General features: G+C 41.9%; 1 protein-coding gene across 15 annotated transcripts in view; it reads right to left on the reverse strand.

Moving 5' to 3' along the window:
- The window catches only part of CD44 (CD44 molecule (IN blood group)), a 91,191-nt gene that overhangs the window by 24,515 nt on the left and 54,355 nt on the right, over window positions 1-12,321 (reverse strand). For 4 of the 15 annotated variants that reach the window (XM_086677686.1, XM_086677685.1, XM_086677687.1 and 1 more), the window contains exons 6-11: window positions 11,335-11,454; window positions 9,103-9,231; window positions 7,658-7,783; window positions 5,180-5,293; window positions 4,606-4,722; window positions 81-209 (exon numbers count right to left, since the gene is read on the reverse strand). The exons of 4 other annotated variants lie outside the window; for them this stretch is intronic. In XM_086677686.1, the coding sequence (XP_086533812.1) occupies window positions 81-209; window positions 4,606-4,722; window positions 5,180-5,293; window positions 7,658-7,783; window positions 9,103-9,231; window positions 11,335-11,454 (735 nt within the window). The remainder of the gene's footprint in view (window positions 1-80; window positions 210-4,605; window positions 4,723-5,179; window positions 5,294-7,657; window positions 7,784-9,102; window positions 9,232-11,334; window positions 11,455-12,321) is intronic. 7 more of the 15 variants (XM_086677688.1, XM_086677689.1, XM_086677690.1 and 4 more) reach the window with 7 other exon arrangements.

Below are 12,321 nucleotides of genomic sequence, written 5' to 3' on the forward strand. Positions count from 1 at the left end.
AGGGCACATTTCTAGTTAAATAGCCATTTGGTGGCTTTCAAAAACATAAAATATATATAAAAAAGCTCAGAGGCTATTACCCATCCATCTTTCTGTTTGATGACCTCGTCCCATTGGATGTGAGATTGGGTCGAAGAAGTAAGTCCAGGAGCTGTCCTCTTGACTCTGCGTTGTCATTCTTTGGTCTGGATGGCTGTCATGGGCCGGGGCTGCTGTGACCATGTAGTTCAAGCAATTGTCAAAGTGTTAGTTGACACTGGGCCAGGGATACACTGATAATTTTAAAAAGACTTTAGTCTCTAGACAAGACAATGAACTCATCTTCCTGGTATAGAGGGCAAAGAAGTTGTGTAAGCACAGAATGTTTTGGCAGGTATGGGTTCGTTCATGTTCATGTACTCAGCAGCCAGCAGGTGAACTAGACGGCGCAAAATCATTAATGACTCCTGCAGGGAATACAGGATGACTTACAGACGTCAAGCAAAGACGAAGAAGTAGTTCTTGAACCACATGCCCTGTTGCCCCCATCCCCTAAAGGAGGAAGTCTAAGCACATGATGTCATTCCAAGACAACCACATCCCGGTGAAATGCACATTAGGCTGGTAGGGATTTAGAGAAGGAATCAGGTAACAGCCACCCACAAGATAAACATGAAAGTAAATGCCATTCATCTCAAAAGCATGAATGGAACCCGTTAGAAGCGTTACCTTCTAACAATGGGATCCACAGCACAAGCGACACATAAGAATTCAGCACATGCCACTGCTTCATTCTGAGCCAGCGGAGATATATGGGTAGAGAAGAGTACAACAGTGGCCCCTCAGCAACAACCACATGTCATAGCCAGTCACTGAATCCACGGCTCAGTGAGGTATGCACTCAGAGGCTTTCACACACTGGCATTCCATGTTTTTGTCACACCAAGAATCGTGCATAGGAGCCTGCGGAGTCAAGTTATCTGGCATCACTTAGAGATGATGACACGACTCGAGCCCGATCTCCACGATCCCACAATTCTGGACTAGAGAAGGTGCGTTTTTGGTAAAGCTCAGAAAAAAGCACTGCAAATTCAAAAAGAAAGCTCCAGATAGACATGACAAAAGTGCTAAATGACATCAGACAGGTATTTTCCTCAAATCATCTGGCTCCATTTCTTCCGACACTGGGGTTCGGACTGACCAAGGGCTTTCTGACATGCCCAGTGTTTCAAAAAGCCACGTTGTAGATTCCTTTACAAAACAAAAGGGAGCATTTGATAAGATCAGAGTCTCTGCTCCTATCTCACTAGGGGATGGCCAAAACTGGATCTGAAAGTGATATACAAAAAGGGCACATTCTCTATGTCTCCTTTGTACGCTATATCCACTCCTTCGGTGATTTGTTATGAGCATCTAAGGATTGGCTCTGTGTTGACCACATCATAATCTATTAAAGAATCTTAACATCTTGTGACAATTCCTTCAATGTCTTTCTGTTCCGTGTCCTCAGCGCTCAGCATTTAACCCACAAGGAAACTTCCACCCAAGTTTGCTTATTAAACAATCCATTACCAGCTGTCCCTGTTGTTGAATGAGAGTCTTCTTTTGGATGATTGGGGATATGCCCCATGCCATCCGCTCTCAACCCACTGCTTTTTCTGGGTAGCTGTTTCTTCCATTGTACGACTAGGGATTTCCTGGGCCGTGAGAAGATGTCAGTTGTGAGCCTTTATTGTTCAGTTTCCTTACCAACACACAGCTTTCTACTTTCAGGCCACATACACATGGGAGAAAAGATAGAAAAGGGAAGCAGTAAGGAGTGAGAGCGCTCATATTCTGAAAGGGGTATTGAATCAATGAGCACTGGGTGTTGTATGGAAGCCAATTTGACGATAAATTATATTAAAAAAAAAAAAAGAAATCAACGGTGCAATCCTTCAATTTTTCAGATAGGAAAACTAAGACCCAAAGTAGTCTTGCTCAAAATCCTGTAGCCAGATTTGCACCAGGTCAGGACTAGACCACAGTCCATGAATTCCCAGTATGATTCTTAATTTACTGTTGTCCACAGCCTCACATATCCTTGGAGAGAACCGTGTGTTCAAAGAATTAACCTCTTTGCTGCAGTGATTTTGGAGGGAGGAATATATTATATACCAGCTGATGACAAGATCAGCCTAGGGGGAGGACTTCTCAAATGGTGGTCACATAACTCACTATCACATGCCCTGGAAATGCACCAGGAGCGGATTTGCCAGCACAAAAGATGTTGACAATGACCGGGTGCTGCTGCACCGGCACATTACGACGTTGTGTCTACGTGGCATCTAAGATTTGCCAAAATTGCTTTTTACCAAAAGTAAGTCAATGAAAGAAAACTATTCTAGCCAGTGTTTGGCATTATATAAACAATGTGTGACAGGGTAAAAATGCCAACCTCTCAGTGTTGTAATTGTTCAGTCTTAAAAAGAATAAAATGAATGGAATAAAACGTCTCAGGGTGCCAAAGCCACTGTCATTTTCATGTATAGCAACGAATAGCAAATGTTTCATTCCTCAAGAAAATGGGAGTCTATAAACTCGCCAAGGCAAAGTATATTTGGCAACCGGCAAGACTGGTTGTATTTCATAATTTTAGAAAATGATATGTATGATTTGATAATAAGAAAAACCTTTAAAAAACTAAAACTTGTGTCCTCATTTTACCTTTGTGTTGGCCAAAACATTCCTGGGGTTAACTCGTTATCCTGAGGGAGGAAAAAAGACGCCCCAAGTCTTCGGTTTTACCTCCCACTGACTAAATCACTACCTCCTGACAAATAATGAAGTTAGGAAAACCATGGAGCGTAATTACAAAAAATGGGAACATCGACCCAAACACAAACCACCCATTCAAAATGCTTTAGAAAAGAAAGAAAAAGCAAAATGTACGCCTGTGTGCACACATACGGACACGCACGCACGCATGCACACACACATACACACACACACACACACACACACACACACACACACACACACTACTCTAGCACTGTCTTTATAAACATAATGATCCTTTAAATACCCAGTAACCCCTGCTGTTTTCAACATACGGATTAGCAGAGCATAGGATTTCCATCATAAAATACAAAGGTTGACTCTCTTCTAGAAGTTGTAATGTTCTTTGATAAAGCCCCGAGGTCACCAGGCAGAATCTCTTTGTGTTTTGTAAGTACTGATAAGAGAACTGCTAGCATGGTTACTGCTTTCCCTTTCCCTCCGTTAGGTTCTGTTCCATCTGGTTTTTCAACTACGCGCCAGTCATGATGTCCCCTCTTCCCTTGGCCCCCCATCGCCACCTTTCGACAATGGTCTCATTAATTCCAAACCTCTTAAGTAGCTTTCTGCTTTTTAAGTACAAACTGCCTTCAATTCTAAGATATACTCTTCGCTTCCAAAAGGGGATTGGAATGGAATCCCATTCTGAAGAGACGTCTGCTTCTCATTTCCTTCTTCTATCAGAAGACTCTTGTTAACTCGGCTCGTAATCCTCACACGAAAATAAAATCCGCTGGGAAAAGTAATGAGAGGCAGGCTTGTTGGGCATATTCAGTACAATGGCCAGGACTTAAAACCTATGTCCTAGTGGGTGTCTGAAATGTTTCTTGTGTTGTCTGGAGACATCCCTCAAACTATAGCTTTGCCCTTTGGGTTCTAAGCGGCTGTTTCTTACATTTTTGTGTTCGGAGTATCCAAGGCTAAGAGAATGACACTTGAACCGCAGTTTTCAAGATGCTACAAGCTGTTATCCTGAATTAAAGCTTCTTTTGTTCCAAACATGATAGGCATGACTCCAAGACAGAGAGACAAAAGAAGAGGATATACTTCTTACTTTTTTTTGTCTTATCCTCCCAGACCAGTAGTGGTACTTGAGATTGTTTTGGAAAACCTGAGACGTTTGCACATAAATACAAGTAACAGCGTCAAAGCTTCCCCCCCAGTATACTCTGGGCTTAAAAACAGAAAAAGAGCAGTCACAGACATTCAAATACAGTCTGTATGAGCTACTGACCTTCCCTCCAAGGGTACAAGGGATGCCTTTCTACAGTGGAGTGAGGAACAAAATGTAAAAAAGAAAGAAAGAAAGAAAGAAAGAAACCAGATTCATCAAAGATCTTCACAGATGATAAGGATTCCAAAGACCGCTGCACTTGTCAAGCTTTCTTTACAGACCCCTCTGCTCAGCACGGAAAGATACACTGTTCATCACACATTTCCATTAACACACACAAATCACCAAACGGAACCTTTAGGAATCTCTAACACACACACACACACACACACACACACACACACACACACACACACACACACAAAACCTATCTCAGGTACGTTACGCACATTTCAAAACCATTTTTAACTTTTTCAACATTTTGGCCTTTCGGGCAACCTGACAAGTCAGCATTTTTCTTCCAGTTTCTAAAACTTGTGTATAGATTTGACGGCTTTTCATGCTCTGTGGCTAAAAGCAATTACTGCATGGAAACAGAAGATGTGGCTAATGTCTAGAAAAAGAGTCTTCCCTATTCCGCGAAATGACTTCGCAAACTCATCTAAATCAGGACTGCTGACCACCATCCTCCTTACTTGGGCTCGCAGAATGCTGGGTCTCCTCTTCATCATGACGCTCATGGTGAATGAGAGGAGAGTGTGGTTCGCGGGTCCAGCTTTCTCCATTAGCAATGGTGCTGCTTCTGTCCACATCTGCCGTGACGATGGTTACATACACTGTGACTTTTTATCAAGCAACCTTTGATGTTCTGTTCTTCCATTAAAATGCATATCTAATAGCGCCCTGCCTCAACAGTATCTCTGAGCATCTATGCTCAATACCGTCGAGCGGCTCCACCAATCTCTCCCAAGAGAAAATCGATGGGCATGAAATTTCTTAATGATTACCTGTTATTCTACTCTAACCACTTTGTCAAGGGCAGCGTCATAAACCATTTTAATGGGTTCATCTGTATAATAAAGCATCTCGAGCCCAGATGGTATGATTGGTAAGTGGCTCCTAGGTCGAACTGAGTATCCTCGCCAAAGTTAAGAATTTGTGATGAGATATTAACTACATTTCCCACTGTGTCCTGATGATTGACCTTTGCAGCATCATGGACTTTGAGGGAAAAAAAAAGTCCTTAATTAAGTATGCATAACCCATTACCAGTCATCCTCGAAGTTGTCTGAAGTAACACTCCTGGATTCGATTCGCCTGGGCTCCATTGGGTCCGATCCTGGTTCTGTTTTGGGTGGTTAAAAAGCCGTGGTGTGGTTGAAACTGTGATAATGATGATTGAAGCAATTAGGAAAATGTTATTTCTCGAGCCTCCACCACTTGTTCTGTACATGTCTCCCTTCTTTAGTCTATGCAGTGAATCATCTATAGCAGGTTGCATAGATGGTTGAGTGGAAACGGAGGGAAAGCAGACAGTCACTTCAGCTTGATTCAGCCACCCTGTTAAGCAGCTCAGCGTCCTCTGCATTCTGTCATAGAATACGCTCGGGTCAGAACATGAGATTTTCCAGAGAAAGCAGCCAAAGAAGCTGCAGCAGAAGAAAGAACAGTTTTGCAAACACCAGCCCTCCACCGAGGAGACCCAAAAACGTCAGAGCTTTGCCCATCCATGCAGTCCGTAACGGCCCTGTGCACTTGAAAGCCCAAGGAATTGGTATCACTGGCAAGTGCATTACATGTAGAGCCTCAGGCTGAAGAGGGAGATACCTGAAAATTATACCACGATGATCACTTTATTTCATTAGTAGTTCTGGTGGGGAAAGGAACACCGTAAGCAGCCACGGATTTCCTACAGACGATTCTAAGAAAGAACGTCTCCCTGTAGCAAGCATAGGATTTAGCTACCCATTTCTGAATAGTTACAAACACCTACGGTATTCTCATCACAGGCAAAGCATTTCATGAGCAAGCCATTCCCAGCCAATGAAGGAAAAACGAGATTCGCACATTCAGTACAAAAGCACCGTAGGTAACCAACCACCATCACAGCAGCTCCCCGGAAAAAGAAAAAAAAAAAAAGGCAAACTTCCACCAGCAGCCTCATACTGTCACCCAAGACGATAGAGCTGGGATAGGGGACGGCACCTGACAGAAGGATCATGACAAAATCGGGATCGCTTGCTTTTGTGAAAATACGACTTGCAAATCCACCCGAACTCTTTCAAACTTAATTTCGATACTCCACTGATACAAAATTCTTTTCAGAACTGTAATGCTATCAGCCCTTACTTCGCAAGTTAAGCACGTCAGGTTTTGAATCATTATCCACATTCCCAAGAAGCATGAAACAAGCGGCAGCTGACACACCCCTACAGTAGAAAGAAGGCAGCCTGCAGAATTGTATGCACAGGTGCCAAGTAGAAAGGGGAACTGAAATTGGAAAATACGCCACAGAGATGAAAAATACCCAGGCAAGTTTTCCCCAGGAGCTTGATCACACAGTTTATTTTTCTGGTTGATCGGTTTGGGTTACCACCCAAGAAAGCTGAGTTTCTGAAGTATCAAGTCCATATCTTTACTGACGGCCCCACCTGGAAGATGGGCCCACTTCCTGAACCCAGAATACAGTGTAATAGTAAATAAAGTTCTTGTGGTCTTGGTTATTTGCTTTTCTTTCTGAAGTCATTAAAAAGAGTTGCCTTGTTTTATAGACCAAGCTCTGCAGAGGTGTCCGGGCTAAAGAATACACCACTTACAAGCATCTCGTTCTCTTGAGTATTCTCTATTTCTCTTGAGTATTTGTGGCTTTCAATGCCATACATATACTCAGATGCCTCAGGGCCCAAGCCATTGTTTGGGTCCCTCCCTTTCTGGGTGCTATCCACTTGGGGATAGTACTCTCAGGTTTCAATAGGACAGACAGAACTTCAGTGACCTGGGAGAGTTCATGGCAAAGGTCCTGTCCTTCTCTAAGGACAGGTTCAGAATTCTCATCTCTGTTCAGCAATATCTTAGATCAGTACAGATATGTCGAGGAAACCCCGTCACCTGGTGGAATATTAGACTGATCGTTACCTGTTTTTTCTAAGGATGCTTTTCAGCTCAATTGCCATCTCTGGTCTCAAAAAGTTTTACAACTGTCACAAATGTGGATACTATCATGCAGCGGTTTCACTACTGAAACACAATGGTTTTTAACAGTTGGGCGCCGCTTTGTTAAAGCTCAGCTGACACTTGTCCTTCCCTTCAATGTCTTTCTCTCCTATTGGTGCCCTATTCATTTGTTAAAACCAGATGTGCTCCCTTGATTTCAACCAAGTTTTGATTACCATTCTTGAATGCCGGTTCCCAACGTTTAAGCCTTTCTAGGGCCGTCTAAGTCTTCAATTTAGAATTGAATCAATTCTAATTCTAAATAGATAAACCAAAACAGAAAGAACCCAAGGCATTAGGAATTTTAGAAAAGCTATTTGCCCCATTGCTCTTCCAAATATGTTTGGGCTTCCATTAGAAGAAATCATTTTTCTTCCTTCATAATCTTATCAAGGTATAACTAAAGTGTGATCAGTCATGGGTTTAGGCTCATTTTCCACATTAACTATTTTCCAAGATGGACCCTCTTGGGCACCACTCAGGTTAATCAGTAAGCCTCGCATAAATGGTTCTACCGTAATTGATTATCCTTACTGGTACTGGAGATAAAATCTTCATCATCATCAATGCCTGATCCAGAATAACTGGGGTGTTTGTCTCTTTCATCTTCGTTTTCTTCAGTTGGTTCCCAGCCTGCTGAGATGATATTTGAATCCGTACCTGTTGTGGTGACTTATGTTAGTGGCTGGACTGGATGCCAAACAACCCATTTGACAGAGGAAGAAAAGCAGGCACAGAATGTATAATGGAATTCCCAACATTGTAAGAGCAGAGTGAGACATCTAACGTGTGTATCCCCAAATTCTTGCATCCTGGTCTCTGAAGCTAATGTATAGGTTTAAAAACAACCAGCTATGACCTTTACAACTGAATGATCTCTTTAAGGAAGTTAAAAGAACACATATGGACATATTCCCACCAAAGACACAAAAGAAAAAAAGGCCAGTAAACACTCCCCCCTCCCTGCTTTCAGATTGTTAACTTATTAATCAAGCATGTGCCATCAAAACTAGGATGTCAAGAATAGAATGGAAAGGTTTCACACGTGCCTCTTTCTTCTGTCCAGCCACCTGCAGAAGAATTTTGGAATCTAAACACTTGTCAATCATTTTTACAATCCCATAGCTGTATTCACGATTTGTTAATTCATTTTTGACCTTGTAGAGCATCACATCACCCTAGCTCTGAATGCAAAGGAAAGCTGAACTACCATTCCCAACAACACTGCAGCATACATAAAAAAAGAAAAAAAAAAGTGAATCAATTAACAGAGAAATCATGCCTGGCAATTATTATAGTCAACCAAAAGGGTTGACTAAAATGGACTGGAGCCAAGATTTTGAGAAATTCTCATGTTTTCCCTTTGGGATGCATCACAGGAAAGAAGATGGAAACCAAACCCTCTGCCTCCCCTTACTGGTTGCTGTAGAAGATGTCTCTTTACTGAAAAAGGGCTTCGTATATTTTGAATGAGATTCATGCTATCTTTTGGAGCGAACATTTGTGTTTTCTTACAATCAGTGTCTACCCCAAGAATAGTTCCACTGATGGATATTTTCTATATTTTTCTAGTTCTAGCTACACTATTTTATTTTCCCATGGAAAGTCAAGAAGTTTTAATGACTTTTGTCATTTTAGAATATCTTTCAGGGCCAACATTCAGTTCTGTCATCAAGAGAGACCTGATCCCCTTTCATCGTGCTCTTATTAGCCTCCTCTGGGCTGTATTAATTCTATAGAGTAGAAAGAAGAAATCTGCTTATGAATGCTATAAAATCAAACACGGATCTCAGAGCTCATGATCCTTCAAAAGTCATCCAAAACATTTGTGAAGCCAGAATGGACTTTAGACTTAGCATCCCTGAGGTCAATGAACTATCAAGAGATAGTTATGAAATGAGATCTGTCTCAGAGAAAGAGATCTGTCTTTCAAGAACTGTCAAGAGATCTTATGAAATGAGATAATAACAACTCATTACCGGCCATTATCGTTGTTGTGTGAAGATGGTTCTCGGACTCTGATGGCTGAAACCACCATGAAAGCCAATCCTGGGCTTCTCGCCTCTTGGTTGCTGTTTTGGAAGCTGTGCCACTAGAACTCATCAAAGCTGTTGTAACCATAATTGAATTGATGGTTGAAAGGTTAATTATCAGTTCCTAAGAAGTAGCCCTGAATACACTTTTACTCTTTCACTACTCAAGAGAGTCATCTATACGTAATATACATGGCGGCAAGAAACAGAAAAAGCACAGGATTTCCACTTATTTTAGAGGCCCATACTGCAGGTCATAGAATGTCAGAAATGGAAAGACCTTAAATATCATCCGGTTAATGATCCTCATCTTAAAGAGGAAAAAACTGTGCTGGACAGACCTTGCCTTGTGTGGTGTCAGAAAGGCCAAATGAGAGGTCTCAAAAAGAGCGTGACAGCGGTCTCTGAATTTTGAAAAACTATAACATCACAGAGGGGTTAAATTTTTGTCTGTGGCCCCAAAAGGCCAAACGAGGACCTGTGGCAAGAATTGCAGGGGACGACTTTTCTTCCGAATGTTGGATTTAAAAAGGTTACAATCTGAACTATCCAACGATGAACTTCTTCATAAAGTATTGTGTTCCCCACGGTCAGAAAGATCGCTTAGCACGAAAATTGTGCAGATCAAATGATTAGAAGCGTTGATTGAGTGAAACTGTTGAAGATCCTCTCCAAATCTGAGAGTCTATGATTCCGAAACCAAGCTCTCTAGAGTCTGAGCCCATCATCTTCCACACACTCTATCTTGGCCAACCAATATCATTCTCCATGAATTTAGGGTATGATATTTCTACCAGCAATCCTAGACACGTAACCCCAGCAATCCCCAATGCACAGAAGGATACCACATGAAGGGGAAAATGCAAAAAGATGCCTTTCCATCTTTTTCCGTTTAGTGCCCAGATCTGCTAGCGATTTTGCCCATGGCCACTTTTTACGCCACGATCGTATTTTGCGAAGCAGAACGTGACATTTTGAGTCCATTTGTGAAAGGAAGGTAATCAATCAGGAAAGACAGACACAAAGTGAACCAATGGTCTCACTAACAAAATCAGAAATAAGAGTCCTGGTTTGAAACTTCCCAAGACTGCTATTTCTGCCACCATAATGTCCACCGGAAGAATATTTCATATTCTTCAGATAAAAAGCTGAAAAACGGCTCAGGCAGAGAGGCTGAAACCATCATTAAATCCCCAAATACAAAAGCAAGGTGATTAGATATCTTTTTTTTTTTTTCAGCTATTAAGAAAGCCCAGAAATGGCCCAAGATGAAGAACTGACAAGGAAGACCTTTTCCTTCACAATGTTTGTTCTATGAAGATAAACATTGCCAACATTTAAGAACAGCATATGCTTTATTCTGCACACCCCCTCCAGCATTACCTTAACCACTATGACATGTAATCACAACATAACATCAACACTATTTTCCTTACAGAAGTATTTGTCAAGATAAAAAATACGGTTTATTCTATGTGTTATAAGCCAAGCAAGGGTAGAGGACAATTTTTATTGCCCTCCTTCTGCAGAAAGAATGCCCAGTGATTTTGAAATACGGTCATATCATCCATCAGCAAAAGTTAATAAAGGAAGATATGCTTGTAATCTCCCATTGTTATAGACTTGGAATCTCTTCCCACACAGGCTCTCAATTCAGAATACTTTGCAAGGATTTAGACTTAGTCAAACGTCCAGGGAACTGGTTACAGGCCTAGATTCCGACAGAAAGCAACAGGTTACTTCCTCCACTTTACAGCTGAGGATTTAGATGTGCACCCCAGTGCACAGGGGTGACAGTTTGCACCCATAAATCAGCATTTCCCTCTGTTATCACTGGCCGTGATGATTAGATCAGCAGAAGGTAGGAGTGTGCACTCTGGAATAGACTTCTTTTCAAGAGGATACATTCTGAATGAATCTCCTAACTGAAGCTTCTGAAGGAAAAATAATTCTGATTCGATGTGCATGTGGCCAAAAGGAAAACAAATAGAACATATAAGAGTGTCCACTTGTATCCCCAGATTCACAGGCCCTCTGATCTGTACCAGATCCTATTCTCCCTAAGGAGGAGATGGAACATCGGTGGGAAATTTCTCCAGGATAATGGGTGTCCTTCTCCTCGACCTGGAAAAACTTGGCATTGAGGGCAACGGAGAAACAGAAGACATAACGGTTTACCTGTTGTCGCAGCTGCTGTGTGATCCTGAGTCTTAGGCTGTGAGTTACCCAACCAGGACCACATCCAATTAGTTTGCTCCTGAACTGCTGCGTGGCTGTTTGAGTGCACAGTTGAAGTAACTGGATCAATTATGAAAATACCATTTAGTGAGATCTTTCCACAAAACCTTTACTCCAAGTTCTACATACATAGAAAGTCGGTATCTATTACAGAGCGGAGATTACCAAAGGAAGATTAAGGCCTGCTTTTATCTCTCCAGTCTTCTAACGTCTCTTAGAATCTTAGAGCAACATCAGAAATACAAGTTCTTTTTTTAAAAAAATTTTTTTAACGTTTATTTAGTTTTGAGAGACAGAGAGAGAGAGAGAGAGACAAGTGCAAGCAGGGGAGGGGCAGAGAGAGGGGGAGACACAGAATCCGAAGCAGGCTCCAGGCTCCGAGCTGTCAGCACAGAGCCCGACGCGGGGCTCGGACCCATGAACCGTGAGATCATGAGCTGAACCGAAGTCGGACGCTTAACCGACTGAGCCACCCAGGAGCCCCCAGAAATGCAAATTCTGCACGGGTATCAATTCAGTGGTACTCATTTCTCAAATGGAACCCTCTGAACACAAGCTCAGAGCAAAACCAAGTAGGAACTTAATAAGCGGTGAAGGAAAAGAGATGTTATTTTACTTGATGGGGCGACCCAGCCATGAACTGAAGATCTTCGATGCAGCATTTCATAAAGTTGCTTTCGTTCATTTATTTTTGGAGTGTCTTTAGAGATGCTTGTTTGTAATCTCTTGGGTCTATCACTTTATGCAGGTAGCTTCTGATGACAACTGCCATTTCAAAGTTCCGCCCACACTCATTAACTTCAAGTCAAGCTTTATGCCTGAGCAGAAGAAGCTTTGCAAAGGGTGTGTGTTCAAAATGTTGAAATCAGATGAAGCTTGGTTGAGTGTCCATTTATCACTTCCTGTCACTTTTAGTTCTAATTCAGA

Source organism: Puma concolor, chromosome D1 (assembly GCF_028749965.1).
Source record: "Puma concolor isolate L17-30 chromosome D1, mPumCon1.1.hap2, whole genome shotgun sequence".
NCBI classification, from domain to species: domain Eukaryota; kingdom Metazoa; phylum Chordata; class Mammalia; order Carnivora; family Felidae; genus Puma; species Puma concolor.